Source organism: Antechinus flavipes, chromosome 1 (genome assembly GCF_016432865.1).
Source record: "Antechinus flavipes isolate AdamAnt ecotype Samford, QLD, Australia chromosome 1, AdamAnt_v2, whole genome shotgun sequence".
NCBI lineage: Eukaryota > Metazoa > Chordata > Mammalia > Dasyuromorphia > Dasyuridae > Antechinus > Antechinus flavipes.
The window spans coordinates 228,340,057-228,355,943 of NC_067398.1; the positions used below are offsets into that span (position 1 = coordinate 228,340,057).

The 15,887-nt window shown below is 38.9% G+C and overlaps 1 protein-coding gene across 1 annotated transcript; it reads left to right on the forward strand.

Moving 5' to 3' along the window:
- The first annotated feature begins 12,795 nt into the window (after positions 1 to 12,795).
- On the forward strand, positions 12,796 to 14,196 carry LOC127544935 (probable E3 ubiquitin-protein ligase TRIML1). The gene has a single exon (XM_051971910.1). It carries the CDS (start codon positions 12,796 to 12,798, stop codon positions 14,194 to 14,196), a length of 1,401 nt encoding a protein of 466 aa, XP_051827870.1.
- The last annotated feature ends 1,691 nt before the right edge of the window (positions 14,197 to 15,887 follow it).

Sequence of the window (15,887 nt, forward strand, 5' to 3'; positions counted from 1 at the left end):
TTGATAAGATAAGCTTCTCTAAAAGCTTGGGATGGGGAGAGGTATTCTGATGTTCTATCAAGTATTCTGACAAAGAGGGAGGGGAGGTTTTGCAGAATTTAGAAGCTGGGAAACGGAGGCAGGACTGAGTCAGGATAATTAGGGAAACAGTCAGGACTATAAAAGAGAACATTCCACACTCTCTCTTCTGAATATTCAAATCATTGAATTACCTTCCTCTAGAAAGTCTTAGCACCATAATTTTGACCAACCCTATGTGAAGTAAAAAAACCAAATTAAAACTAGAAATATGCAAGGACTTATGGGAAGGACCAGTCTCTCCCTGATAACCCCAGAATTCTTAGCATGAAACAGCATTCCTCATTTAGGGAGACACACAGGCCTCCCTGTTCAGGCCCTCTGCAGTTGGGGGGCATCTCAGCCAGACATGGACAGTTCACTGCGAGTTCGGTCTGTGGCCATTTATGCATTAAACAGCCTCTGCTGAGTAGCAGTGCTCAAGACAGTCCTACTGCCCTAAGAGGGCACCCCAAGTCTGTCAGGGACTCCCAAAGAGGGAAAAAGTGGGGCCTGAAGTAGCTCCACCTGTTCCCTCTCTATGGAACAGGAGATAGATTTCTGAGCAAATTATGCAATTTTACCAAGGCCGGCAACCCTGAACTATTAGAGGCCTGATATCAAAATGCTGAAGTACTAATTAAGGAACGGGTAACAGGAGTGGAGAAACAGACCTGAGAGACTGACAGTCCCAGGACAGGTGTCTGATTACTGTTGTTTCTAAAGAATAATCCCCAAAACTGAGTCTGCCAGGGCAATTCCAGCAGAAGAAGGGAATTCAATGTTAAAACATAACCAGCAAATCATGGTCCAGTAAATTTTAAGCAAGGAGTAAAAACGAAAAGGACTATTTAAATAATTTCCAATTCAATCTAAAGTAATGAAATAGGGGGCAGGGCAGAAGTGCCTAAGAAAAATACATCAGTTTTCCCCAGTTTCCTGACCAGCTCCAATCAGTTTCCTTCCTCCCTTTTTTACACAGAAAAGAAATTATCAAATGACTATTCCACATATAAATCCCAAGAGTGAATCACAATTCCTATACATAACAGACTAACACAGCATGTTTCCTAAAAATCTCCCAAACATACAGCAATAGTTACAGTTTTAACAAATCTCAAACACGGTGATACAGTTAAAATTTTAACAATAATTCAACCACTTTCCCACTCCCCAATATCAGTCCAAATTACATCAGGAGCAGTGATCTTCTCAAAAACTGTTTCCTGCTGAGGAGTCCAGAGAGGGCATGGCCGTGCCGCCTCATGGACCGATCCAGAAGCGAGTCAGTACCTGTAACTGACCAAAATCTACAAATAAAGGTTAGAACAGATTGATACAAAACGGGAAGAGTCCAGGATGAATTGGCCAGCAGCTTCCCAATAGATAAAAGAGCAGTTAGGCTTTTGTTCTCTCATTATTTAGAAACCTTTAAAAATCTGAATATCCACAGACACAAATATTCGGTAACAGAGAGATGAGCAGGGTAAATACCCATTTGCCAAGTATTTAGGATATGATGATTCCATATAACCAGGTATAATATTTAACCAGATTGGAAATAGCAAGGTATGACAATTGAATTGCATTAATAGTTTATATTGTCCATTGCTCTGATAAATAGAAATCAGTCACAGGAGTCAAAAATACAGGGACACAACCATAACGTAAGCAGTTAAAACTTAACTTTCAGCAAAACAGGATAAAATATCTTTAATTCATTTTTACTCTAGATAATTGCCCCACTGTCAGGGGGTGGAGTTTTAAAACTCCCAAACAGCATTAATTAGAATCCCAAGGAATTTTACTTCTAATAACAAATTCTATTAACCAAGTTTCAGACATATCCTAACCAGATATTTACCATAACCTTTTATTTATGACAGTAAGAATTTATCCCAGTATGTTCACTTCTTTCATATCTAAACAGATGTTCCCATAAATGAACATTATATATACAATTTGGTTTGCTTTTAAAAATACCCAATACCTAGACATATATTCCAAATTACATATTGTCCATAACAGAAACTTTTTCAAAAGGACAAAAATATTATTTTCAGAGGTTCCTTAAATGACCTTTGAATGACCTAAAACAATTAATTAAAACTTAGAATGTCCTATAGAGAACATCTTAATATCATACACAAGAATCCAAAAGGTTCTTAAAAATATTAAACTTTCAGAAATACCATAACCTCCTACTGATAACTCTAATACATTGGCTTCAGTAAGTTCAACAAGTTAGCTTTCATATTTAACAGAAACATTTTCAAAAGGACAAGGAAAAAGAATGGGCATAACCTCAGGATACAATCAGTTAAACTTATACAGAATACCCTATTCCTCAGAAAAGAATCTGAAAGATTCTTTTTTTTTTCTTGTTTTTTTTAATTAAAGTTTTTTATTCTCAAAACATATACATAGGTAATTCTTCAATAAAGACCCTTTCAAAACCTTGTGTTCTAAATTTCTCCCCCTTCTCCCTACTCCCTCCCCTAGATGACAAGTAATCCAATATATGTTAAGCATGTTTAAATATATATGGTAGATCCAATATATGTACACATATTTATATAATTATTGTCCTAAACAAGAAAAATCAAATCAAAAAGGAAAAAAAGTTAAAGAAAACAAAATGCAAGCAAACAACAACAAAAAAGTGAAAATGCTGTTATGATCCACACTCAACTCTCTTCATTACAAGATCATTGGAACTAGCCTCAGTCATCTCATTGTTAAAGAGAGCCAAGTCTATCAAAGTTATCATTGTATAATCTTCTTCTTGTCTTGTACAAAGATTTCTTGGTTCTGCTCATTTCACTTAGCATCAGTTCATGTAAGTCTCGCCAGTCCTCTCTGAAATCATCCTGCTGGTCATTTCTTACAAAACAATAATATTTCATAACATTCATATACCACAATTTACTCAACCATTCTCCAATTGATGGGCATCCATTCATTTTCCAGCTTCTAGCCACTACAAAAAGGGCTGCCACAAACATTGTGGCACAAATAGGTCCCTTTTCCTTCTTTCGTATCTCTTTGGGGTATAAGCCCAGTAGAAACACTGCTGGATCAAAGGGTATGCACGGTTTGATAACTTTTTGAGCATAGTTCCAAATTGCTCTCCAGAATGGCTGGATGTGTTCACAATTCCACCAACAATGTATCAGTGTCCCTGTTTTCCCACATCCCCTCCAACATTCCGCATTGTCTTTCCCTGTCACTCTAGCCAATCTGACAGGTGTGTAGTGGTATCTCAGAGTTGTCTTAATTTGCATTTCTCTGATTAATAATGATTTGGAGCATATTTTCATATGGCTATAAATAGTTTTAATTTCTTCGTCGGAGAATTGTCTGTTCATATCCTTTGACCATTTATCAATTGGAGAATGGCTTGATTTCTTAAAAATTAGAGTCAGTTCTCTATATATTTTGGAAATGAGGCCTTTATCAGAAAATTTGATTGTAAAAATGTTTTCCCAATTTATTGTTTCCCTTCTAATCTTGTCTGCATTTGTTTGTACAAAAACTTTTCAATTTGATATAATCAAAATTTTCTATTTTGTAGTCAATAGTGATTTCTAGTTCTTCTTTGGTCATAAATTTCTCCCTCTTCCACAGTTCTGAGAGGTAAACTATCCTATGCTCTTCCAATTTATTTATAATTTCATTCTTTATGCCTAGGTCATGAACCCATTTTGACCTTATCTTGGTGTATGGTGTTATGTGTGGGTCAATGCCTCGTTTCTGCCATACTAATTTCCAATTTTCCCAGCAATTTTTGTCAAATACTGTGTTCTTATCCCAAAAACTGGGGTCTTTGGGTTTGTCAACCACTAGATTGTTAAAGTTATTGGCTGTTTTGTTCTTTGAACCTAACCTATTCCATTGATCAACTAGGCTATTTCTTAGCCAATACCAGGTGGTTTTAGTAACTGCTACTTTATAATATAATTTTAGATCTGGTACAGCTAGGCCACGTTCATTTGATTTTTTTTTTTTCATTATGAAATTCTGGACCTTTTGTTTTTCCATATGAACTTTGTTGTTATTTTTCTAGGTCATCATTTTTGGGAGTCTGATTGGTATAGCGCTAAATAAATAGATTAGTTTAGGTAGTATGGTCATCTTTATTATATTTGCTCGCCCAATCCAAGAGCATTTAATATTTTTCCAATTGGTTAGATCAGACTTAATTTGCGTGGAAAATGTTTTGTAGTTTTGCTCATAAAGTTTCTGATTTTTCCTTGGCAGATAGATTCCTAAATATTTTATACAATCAGTAGTTATTTCAAATGGAATTTCTCTTTGTAACTCTAACTGTTGGGTTTTGTTAGTGATATATAAGAATGCTGATGACTTATGTGGGTTTATTTTGTATCCTGCAGCTTTGCTGAAGGTGTGGATTGTTTCTAATAACTTTTTAGTAGAGTCTCAGGGGTTCTGTAAGTATACCATCATATCATCAGCAAAAAGTGATAATTTGGTTTCCTCATTGCCTATTCTTATTCCTTTAATCTCTTTCTCAACTTTTATTGCCAAAGGTAGCATTTCTAATACAATATTAAATAGTAACAGTGATAGTGGGCAACCTTGTTTCACTCCTGATCTTATTGGGAATGGTTGCAGTTGATATGCATATGATGCTTACTGCTGGTTTTAAATAGATGCTCCTGATTATTTTAAGGAAAAGTCCATTTATGCCCATACTCTCAAGAGTTTTTAATAGGAATGGCTGTTGGATTTTATCAAATGTTTTTTCTGCATCTATTGAGATGATCATATCGTTTTTGTTAATTTGATTATTAATATGGGCAATTACACTGATAGTTTTCCTAATATTGAACCAGCCCTGCATTCCTGGTATAAATCCTACTTGATCATGGTGTATTATCCTGGGGATGATTTTCTTTAATCTTTTTGCTAATATCTTATTTAAGATTTTAGCATCAATATTCATTAGGGAGATTGGTCTATAATATTCTTTCTCTGTTTTCAACCTACCTGGTTTAGGTATCAGTACCATGTCTGTGTCATAAAAGGAATTTGGTAGGACTCCTTCATTCCCAATTTTTTCAAATAGTTTATATAGTACTGGGGCTAATTGTTCTTTGAATGTTTGGTAGAATTCACATGTAAATCCATCTGGTCCTGGGGATTTTTTTTTAGGGAGTTGATTAATAGCTTCTTCTATTTCTTTTTCTGAAATGGGACTATGTAAGCAATTTACTTCCTCCTCTGATAATCTGGGAAGCCTATATTTTCCATTTCACTTAGGTTATCAAATTTATTGGCATAAAGTTGGGCAAAGTAACCCCTTATTATTTCTTTAATTTCCTCTTCATTGGTGGAAAGTTCTCCCTTTTCATTTTTAAGACTACTAATTTGATTTCCCTCTCTCCTTTTTCTAATCAGATTTACCAAAGGTTTATCAATTTTATTGGCTTTTTCATAAAACCAACTCTTAGTTTTATTTATTAGTTCAATAGGTTTTTTTAAACTTTCTATATTATTAATTTCTCCTTTTAATTTTAGAATTTCAAATTTAGTAATTGATTGGGGGGTTTTAATTTGGTCTTTTTCTAACTTTTTAAGTTGCAGGCCCAATTCATTGATCTTTTCTTTCTCTATTTTATTCAAGTAAGCCTGTAAGGATACAAAATTTTTTCTTATTACAGCTTTGGCTGCATCCTATAAATTTTGGCATGATGTCTCACCATTGTCATTATCTTGATTGAAATTATTAATTATGTCTGTAATTTGCTGTTTCACCCAATCATTCTTTAAGATGAGATTATTTCATTTCCAATTACATTTTGGTCTATTTACACCTAACTTTGTGTTGAATGTAGTTTTTATTGCATTGTGATCTGAAAAGAAAGCATTTACTATTTCTGCCTTCCTGCATTTAATTTTGAGGTCTTTATGTCCTAATATATGGTCAATTTTTGTGTAGGTTCCATGAACTGCTGAGAAGAAAGTGCACTCCTTTCTGTCACCATTCAGTTTTCTCCAGAGATTTATCATACCTAATTTTTCTGATATTCTATTTACCTCTTTAATTTCTTTCTTATTTGTTTTGTGATTTGATTTATCTAAATCTGAGAGTGCAAGATTGAGATCTCCCACTATTATAGTTTTGCTATCTATTTCTTCTCGCAACTCTCTTAACTTCTCCTTTAGGAAGTTAGATGCTATAGGACTTGGTGCATATATGTTTAATACTGATATTGCTTCATTGTCTATAGTACCCTTTAGCAAGATATAGTTTCCTTCCTTATCTCTTTTACTTAGATCAATTTTTGCTTTTGCTTGATCTGAGATAAGGATGGCTACCCCTGCTTTTTTGACTTCACCTGAAGCATAATAGATTCTGCTCCAGCCTTTTACCTTTACTCTGTATATATCTCCCTGTTTTAAATGTGTTTCCTGTAAACAACATATTGTAGGGTTCTGACTTTTGATCCAGCTGTGGATGCCTCCTCTTTATGGGAGAGTTCATCCCATTTACATTTATGGTTAAAATGACTAATTCTGTATTTCCTGCCATCCTAATATCCCCAAATTATACTTTTCTTTTTCTTGCCCTCCTTCCCTTCTTCCCTAGTATTAAATTTATTGGTCCCACTTGTGTCACGCAGCTCTCCCTCTTTGGTATCCCTCTCTCCTCCCTTTGAATCCCTTCCCCTTTCTTGTACCCTTCCCTTATTACTCTTTTTCCTTTTCCCTTTTCCTCTCCCACTTTTTAATGAAGTGAGAAGACTCTCTGTAAAACAAATATGTCAATTATTTTCTCTTTGAGCCAACTCTGATGAGAGTAGGATTCACACAATGTTCCTCCCCCTCTCTAAGTTCCCTCAGATATGATAGGTTTCCTTTGCCTCATCATCACATGTAGTTTCCCTCTTTTTATCTCCCCTCTTCCCTTTTTTTGACACTATCCCCTTTCCATTTCTACTTCCTTTTTTATATTCTATCGGAAAAATCAAATTATACATATGGTTTTTATGTATATTCACAACAGAAATACAGTTCTCAAGAGTTCCTTTTACCTTTTTCTACTTCTCATGAATTCTGTTTTGGAAATAAAATTTTTTGTTTAAGTCTGGTTTTTACCTTAGAAACAAATCGAATTCCTCTTTTTCATTAAATGTCCATCTTCTTCCATGGAAAAATAATACTCAGCTTAGCTGGGTAGTTTATTCTTGGCTGCATTCCAAGCTCTTTTGCCTTTCGGAATATCTGATTCCAGGCCCTTCGATTCTTTAATGTTGACGCAACCAGATCTTGTGTGACCCTTATTGTGGCATCTCGGTATTTGAACTGTTTTTTTTTTTTTTTTTCTGGCTGCTTGTAAAAGTTTTTCTTTAGTCTGAAAATTCTGAAGTTTGGCCACAATATTCCTGGGAGTCTTTATTTTAGGGTCTTTTTCAGAAGGTGTTCGATGAATTCTTTCAACGCCTATTTTACCTTCCGGTTCTATTACTTTTGGGCAGTTCTCTTTGATCATTTCTTGTAAAATGGTATCTTGGCTCTTTTTTCATCATAATTTTCGGGTAGTCCAATGATCCTCAGGTTATCTCTCCTAGATCTATTTTCCAGGTCTGTTGTTTTTCCAAGTAAATATTTGACATTTTTTTCCAATCATTCATTTTTTTTTTTTTTTGGTTTTGCTTGACTGATTCTTGATGTCTCAATGAATCAGTCATTTCTATTTGTTCAGTTCTGATTTTTAGTGAGTTATTTTCTTCATTAGCTTTTTTTGCTTCTTTTTGTATATGTCCAATTGAGTTGTTTTGCTCTATGGAATTTTTTTCCATTTCACTAATTTTTTTTTTAGTGAGTTATTTTCTTTTTCCAATTCATAAATTCTGTTTCCCTGCCCTTCTTGGGAGTTTTTTTTACCTTTTACAATTCACATTTCAGGAAGTTATTTTCTTTTTCCACTTTATCAAATTTTTCTTTTAGTGAGTTATATGCCTTTTCTGTACTCTCTTGCATAGCCACTCTTTCCTTTCCCCATTTCTCTTCTAGCTCTCTTTTAAGGTTTTTAATAGTCTCTTCTAGGAGAGCCTTTTGTATTGGGGACCAATAATTGTCTGGATACTGTCTGCTATTAGTTTCTTCAGGGTTGAAAAGCTGTTCTCTTTCTGTATAGAAACTATCAATCGTTCTTTTGATTTTTTCACTCATTTTGTTAGAGCCTGTAGGGTCTGCCTTCAGAGCCAGGAGGTTACCAGCTTCCTGTGCAGAGCAGTGAAAGGTATATGGACGGGTAGCTGTCCTACCAGCCAGCTACAAAAAGCAGCGAAGTACTGGAGTGCTCTGGGAAAGAGTTCCCCACCCAGGAGTAACTCAGGCCTGCAGGGTAGAGCTGGGAAAGTGCCTTGCAAAGAACCCCTGCTGTGTGAGATAATGACTGCCCTGGGGCTGGACACTTAGCAGTGAGAGTTTCACTTCCCAAGCCAAATCCCACCTGGGGCTATGGATGTTAGCAGTTGAGCAGTGAATGGATTTGAAGGGACTGGAAGTGTCTGCCTGGGAAGCACAGTCTGCTGGGGAAGTTCTATTGCCCCAGATTGAGCCCCCGCCTCTGTCGATTAGAGGCTGCCCAGGCTGTGCCCCTCTGCCGTGCAGATTAGTAATTGCCCCCGAAATAGCCTGAACTGCCGGATGTGGCCACAGGGGTGTGGTAAAATCTGCCTGAGTCACTTCCGGGTTTGAGGAGTTACAGCCAGATCTTGTTAGGTTCTGGCGTTTTTTAGAGGACCTTCTGTTTTAGGCTTTAATCTCTCTGCCAGTTTACTGCTTTGTAATCAAGGCAGAGCAGTTAGCCTATAGCAGAGTCGTCTCCATAACCTCTCTAGCCACAGAGATCACTCCCGCCCCTGGTCTGCTCAGGACGCCAGCCTCTCGCTGCCTGTGCTAGTCTGTTCCTGGCCCCTCAGGACAAACCTTTCCTGGGGAGCTTCCAGATTGACTTTGGCTGGTAAATTGTAATGCTTCTAATCTTCATGAATTTAAGCAGTAAAGAGCTGTTTTTGAGGCTGGATTAAATAGTTGGTTATGAGGGGGGATGAGAGGAGCTTAGAGAGTCATGTGTGCCTTCTCTGCCATCTTGGCTCAGCCCCTGGAAGTTCTCTGAAAGATTCTTAAAAATATCCTTTAAACCTTTAGAAACAGCCCTACCAAATTATAAATCAATTAACTTAAAATTGGGCCTATCTCTTGAAATCTTTTGCCAAAGCCAGGCCTCTGTAGAAAGGGCTTGAGCACACTTAGTGTGGGGAGGAATTCTATGTGGCCGCCATTCCCCCCCACTCCACCTCCAAAGAGAGAGGGGGGAAGGAAGGGGAGCTAACCGGACCCCAGGATAACTAGGTGCTCAGTAACTGAAGTAGCAGAGAGCAGTGGGGGCCAGTTTCAGACAAAAAGTCTCTAACCCACCCAACCTTTAAAGTAGCAGAGAGTCATGAGGTGAGGGTGGGTTCTCCATGGACTTTTCCTAAGCTTCAACTTAGAAAAATCAGATCCTAAGTGGAGACATGTGACCCCTTTCAAGTACTTTAACAGAACTTCACTCCAACAAGTTCTTAAGATCTTACATTCAAAGATAACCAAATCTAGCCTGCCAAGGCAACAGTTAAATTATTTCTCACAATTTAAAACTGCCCAAAAGAATATTCAGAACAAATCTGGCATGCAAAGGCAAGAGCAGAATTATTTTCCACAATTTTAAAAATCATTTTATCAGATGTTTTCTCCAGCCTGAGTTGAAAGCAATCAGCTTTGATTTGATTTGAAAATGAGAAAACTCCTTTCGTTCTCCCGAGGCCCTATTTAAGGTAGCTCCATTCAAGGCAGGCCTGAATTTAAACTATTCCAGTGCCAGGTTTTTTGTTTTTTTTTTAATTTAAAATCACCAGTAAATTTTAACCAATTCCCAAATTTCTTTATTTAGCAGAGCTCTGAACCAAAGTCACAAACAAGTGACAAACAGCACATAACACACATGGACATGACTGTGTGGCCAAAAACATGAAACAAAACATTGCCCAAAGTTGTGCCAACTGGCACACAGAACCAGATGTGTCTTAGACACCAGGTAGGGCCCCCTGCATCCAGAAGAATTTGTGCCCATCAGTATTTCATAATTCTGGGAATCCAGATGGTACCCCAAAAGGTACTAGGACAGACTTACTCTCCAATGATCAAAATGGAAGTGTCAGGCTGTTGTGGTTGGAAGCTGCCCTCTTTCCCGGAGGCTCTTGAAAAAAAAACCAGGGGGGCCCGGGGTTTTCCAAGCCAAGAATTCAGATCCCCAGTCACCCTGATGCTCGAAAAGTCTGTTATCTCCAACATTTTCTAATTCATTTTCTAACATCTCAGTGGGAAGCCTCCAAAATGTAATGCTGGAGAAACTGAGCAAGACAGAGATTAGAGAATATTTAACAACTTATTAAATAGAGAGATATACTGGGATCAATGGATCCAAGTTTCATCCCAGGCCTGAATGGGACTATAGTCTCCAAGAATCCAGAAACTGAGTTCTCAATGACATATATCCACATGGCTCAGTCACTGTGGGTAGACTGAGGCAGGGGTGGAGTCAGGTTGCTGAGAGTGGGAATGGGATTCTGACAGGGTGAGGTGAGTCATCTGGGAGGGGGTTGATATAATCAGGGGAAGGCACTTCAGACGGGGGAGAGGCATCTTGATAAGATAAGCTTCTCTAATAGCTTGGGATAGTGAGAGGCATTCTGATATTCTATCAAGTATTCTGATAAAGAGGGAGGGGAGGTTTTGCAGAACTGAGAAGCAGAGAAACCGAGGCAGGACTGAGTCAGGATAAATTAGGGAAACTGAGTCAGGACATTAAAAGAGAACTGTGATATAACCTCAGATTGGCTAATATAAAAAAAACAGCAAATGGCCAATGTTAGAGAGCATGAGGGGAAATTGGGACAGTAATATATATTTGGTAGAGTTGTGAACTAATCCAATCATTCTGGAGAGCAATTTGGAACTACCTCGGAGTTATACCAAAGACCAACCAGACTGGGCATTACCCTTGTTGAGGTGTGAGAAATGAGCGATGAGAGATGATCCCCTGGCTGGTGTTTCAGGTTCTTGCGAAAGAATTCACAATCCCAAATGCAGACAAGGTTTGTGGCACAAAATGGGTTCATTACATTGAGAAATAACTTCCCAAGGGCCAGGTCCCAAAAGGATTTTTAGCAAAAGTTTGGGGTTCAGCCTTTGAATATATTGGGTTTTTATAGCCCAAAGCTAGGGAGCAATCTCCAGATGAATTTGAGGGACTACTTTTCCATTCAATACAGGGTGCTGATTATGCCCCAGACCAATTGAATTATAAGTGGAGATCACCATCTGGGAGTTTCCCCCTGAATAGGAAGGTGGGGTCCCATCCAGAGGTCAGGAGGAATTGAGATTTTAGGGATTCTCTAATCCAGGTCCACCCCACCCCCAAAGATCAGGGGGACAGTTTACATAAGTATGACTACTAGATCAGTATCCCAGAGAGATCATAGAAAAGAAAAAAGGACGTACATATGTAAAAATCTTTACAACAGCCCTCTTCATATCATAGTGGTATTAGATATTGAGGAGATGTCCATCTATTGGGGAATGGCTGAACAAGTTGTAACATATGAATGGGATGGAAAACTGCCATGCAGATTTAATAAGCAGACAGATTTTTGAAAAGCCAGGAGCTATTTGTATGAACTGATAGGAAGCAAAGGAAAATGAGCAGAAATCAGGAAAATGTTGTGCACGGCATCAGCCAGTTCGTGTGATGATCAACTAGGAACTATCAACTCCTCTTGTTAGTAACACAATGATCCAAGCCAAGTCCAATGGACCGATGATAGAAAATGCTATTCATATCCAGATTAAAAAAACAGTTGAACTCTGAGTGCAGTCAAAGCATATTTCTTTCACTGACTGGAATTATTTTATGATTTTTTCTCTTCTGATTTCTTTCTTCTTTCACAATTGTAACATAGGGATATATGTGTTATAAAATTGCACATATATAATCTATATCAAATTGTCCACTATTTTGGGAAGAAGGGAGGTAGGGAAGGAGAGAGTCAAAATCTTGTAACAGTAAATGGTAAAAATTGCCTTTCCGTATAACTGAGAAAAAAGTAAAATACTTTTAAAACAAAAGAAGAAGTACTCCAGGATATGTAGTGGTTCTTGGAACAAAACAAGAAGCTGCTCCCTAAAGAACCAGAGATTACTTTCCCTGAATGGAACTTGAGAGAAATGCTCAAAAGCTTCCACAAAGAGGAATCAGGGGTTACTCTTCTTGGAATTGAGGGGCCAGACAACTCTGATCTGAGAGTGTAGGTGAAAACTCTAGTGGGGATTATAGCTCATTACTAGGCAAGAAGGACCAAGGTGGGAACTCAGCCCTAGAACAGAATTTAGGTGTAAACTCCAGTGGAGATTGTAGCTCATTACTAGGCAAGAAGAATCAAGGTGGGAACTCAACCCTAGAGCAGACATGGAAAGACTCTCCAAGCTCAGGAGTTCTCACCTTTGGTGGGTGGAGTAAAGGCAGGGCCAAGTCAAAGGAAGACATATAAAAGCCTCCAGCACCTCAGCCCTGGCATCTTTTTCTGCCAGAGCTCCAGGGAAAGAGCCAGCTTTGTCTCTCCTGAAAGGAGCATCTGAGAAGGGAGGAATAGAAAACCCAGAGACATGGATGTCAAAGACTTAATTGAAGATCTCCAAGCAAGCCTCACTTGCTCCATCTGCTTGGGCTACTTCAGAGATCCAGTGACTGTCAATTGTGGCCATAGCTTTTGCAAAGGCTGTCTCAGACATTGCAGGGTGAGAGCCCAGGAAACCTTAACCTGCCCAGAGTGCAGAGAAGAGATCGATTATGGCAGGGACCTGGTGATCAACAAGAGCCTGCAGCAGCTGTCCATCACCACCAAAATGCTCAGACCTCATCTAGTGCAGGCCCTTGTGGGCCTGAGCACCTGTGACAAACATGGAGAAAAGGAGAAGCTCTTCTGTGAGCAAGACCACAGACTCCTCTGTGACTCCTGTTCCTTGGCCCCAGAACACAAGGATCACCAAGTCCTTCCCTTGAAAAAGGTGGCTGCCAAGGCCAAGGAGAAGCTCTTGGAGACACAGAATGTCTTAAAAAAGAAAGAGGAACATCTTCAAGAGGCATGGGGCCAGGCCATAAGATCAGAGGCAAGATGTAAGAAGTACGCCCTCAATTCCCAACGCTTACTTATGTCTGAATATAACAAAATGCATGAGTTCTTACGGGAAGAAGAAATTCTACAATTACAAGATCTGAAGCAACAATTGAGAGACAACATAGTGAAGTATGAGAGCTACAAAATCAAACTATCACAAGAAATTCAAAGTGTGCAGCGAGTGCTATTGGAAGTGGAGGAGCATGTGGAGGGGACCCCCTCAGAAATGCTCCAGGGTATGAAAGGCACCTTGGACGAAAGTGAGAAGCTGCTCCCTCAAGAGCCAGAGATTGTCTGGACCATCTTTCCCATCACTGGCCTGAGAGAAATGCTCATGCCCTTCTACAGGGATATAACTCTGGATCCAGAGACAGCCCATGCTCATCTCGTCCTGTCTGAAGACCTCAAGAGCGTCAAGTACACGAGCGTCCCCCAGGACCTGCCCAACAACAAAGAAAGATTTGTCCATTTGCTGATCGTCCTGGGGGCCCAGACCTTCACCTCAGGCAGACACTATTGGGAAGTGGAGGTGGGAGAAAAGACAGAGTGGGAAGTGGGCATCTGTGAAGAGTCCATCAGCAGAAAGTGGAAGCGCTCCCCGTTCCCCGAGGATGTCAGGACCCTGGCCAGCTGCAGACATCAAGGTCGTTTCTTACTATGGAATTCACAGGATGGCTATTATCCAACCCCACCTATCCACAAAGTGGGCATCTTTCTGGATTATGAAAGGGGACACGTAGCATTTTACAATGCCATAGACAGAATTCTTCTCTGTAGCTTCCCAAACAAGGCCTTTCAAAAGCCTATGCGACCTTGCTTCTCTCCCTGTCTTCCTGATGAAGAAATCACCCCCGGATCTCTTATTATATGTCCCAAGAGTACCCAGTAGATGCCTGCCCAATGATCATCCTGATGAGGAGATACCTTCCTTTTCAAGCAATGAAAAATCACACCTGAAATGCATCATCCATTACAACTCACATCAGGCAAGTATTGGAAGATGATGTTTTAAAACATTTCTCCCTAGGAATTACTTGTTACTTGCTTGTGTGTACTTGCCACCAGAGATCAAGCAAATGAACTGATGTTTTGTATCCAGAGAAGAATACCTGAGAAGGAGGGAACCTGAGGGACCAGACACCTCTGTGATTCTTATCCATTGGTCCCAGAACTAATGGACTTGGCCAAGTGCCAGGAGAAGCTCCAGTAGACAAAGTACATCTTAAAAAGAAAAAGAAGACTTTCCAGTTGTATTGGACAAAATTTTTTTTAATTTGAAAATTGTTTAAAAAAGCTTTGGATAACCCACATTATGTTGCTTGTTGTCTCTGGGAGGGGAGAGGAGAGGGAAGGAAGAATAGAATCTGGAACTCAAGACTTAAAAACCTCAATGAATGTTAAAGTGTGGTGTTCCGTTTAATTGTGGGAAAATAAAATATGGAAAAATGTAAAAAAAAGTTTAGTGTGCTTTGTAGAGCCCCAAGTGGGGGTACCAATGTGTACAGTACAGCCCCTATGCTGCAGGGCCAAAATATCCCATCCGGACCAACTCTCTGCAGGATCCCGGGACCAGCCTTGGTCTTAGTGGAGGAGCAATGAGGCACATGGATGGTCAAATACAGAATCTGTTTATTTCAACTTCCCTTCAGCCTTAAAAACCTTAGTGAAATTACATCACCACAGCACCCTGGGCATGTGCTAAGTATAGTCCCATTACCTACTATAGCACACTGAGCATGTGCTAACTATAAACACCCTGCCATTAATATATAGATGCCTGTTTATTGCAAGGATTTCCATTTCAAGTACAACACAGGTTATCTTGCCACTCTCCCTCCCCCCTACTTCTCAGGAAGGCTGAGAAGCCCCAAGGGGAGAGGAGAGCCCAACCAGACACTGTGAGCTGGTTCCCTCTGGACTAAAGCTTCTTCTCCCTCACTGAGAGCTACCCCACCATCTGTGCCTCTCTACCAAAAAATACCAGTAAGAAAACAAATACATTGGAAATATAAAATCTTTGTTCCTCAGCTTAATGAATTTCCTTCACTTTCCCTTCCATTTCATCTCCACAATATACACAAAGGTCATTATCTCCTTCTTTTTCCTATTTGTCAAGACTGCTTTTTTTTTCATGTTCATGAAGTATAAAACTATATTTCATCATAATCTACATCATTCCAGTTTTCTTTATGACTTCTGGTTCCTGAATTTATTCTTCATCTTGATTCAGACCTTCATTCACTGGGCTCCTTTGTTTTTTTAATAGGCAATCACCCTTATATTACTTATGCTTTCCTTCCTTCCCTAGAATGATCCCTTGGTGAACCAGTTCATCTCATTAAAAAAAGTTTTCAATTCATTTTTATTTTTATTTTCATTTCCAAATCCTCTCCTTCCCCCTATAAATAAACATGATACAGATGAAATCATTCAAGACATTTCCACATTTTGCTCAGTCATTTTTCAGTGTCATCTTGGTGACTCCATTTGGGATTTTCTTGGCAAAGGTATGCGTGTGGTTTGTCATTTCTTTCTCCAATTTTCACATTAGCCATGTTGAGGGGAAAAGAGTAATAAAAA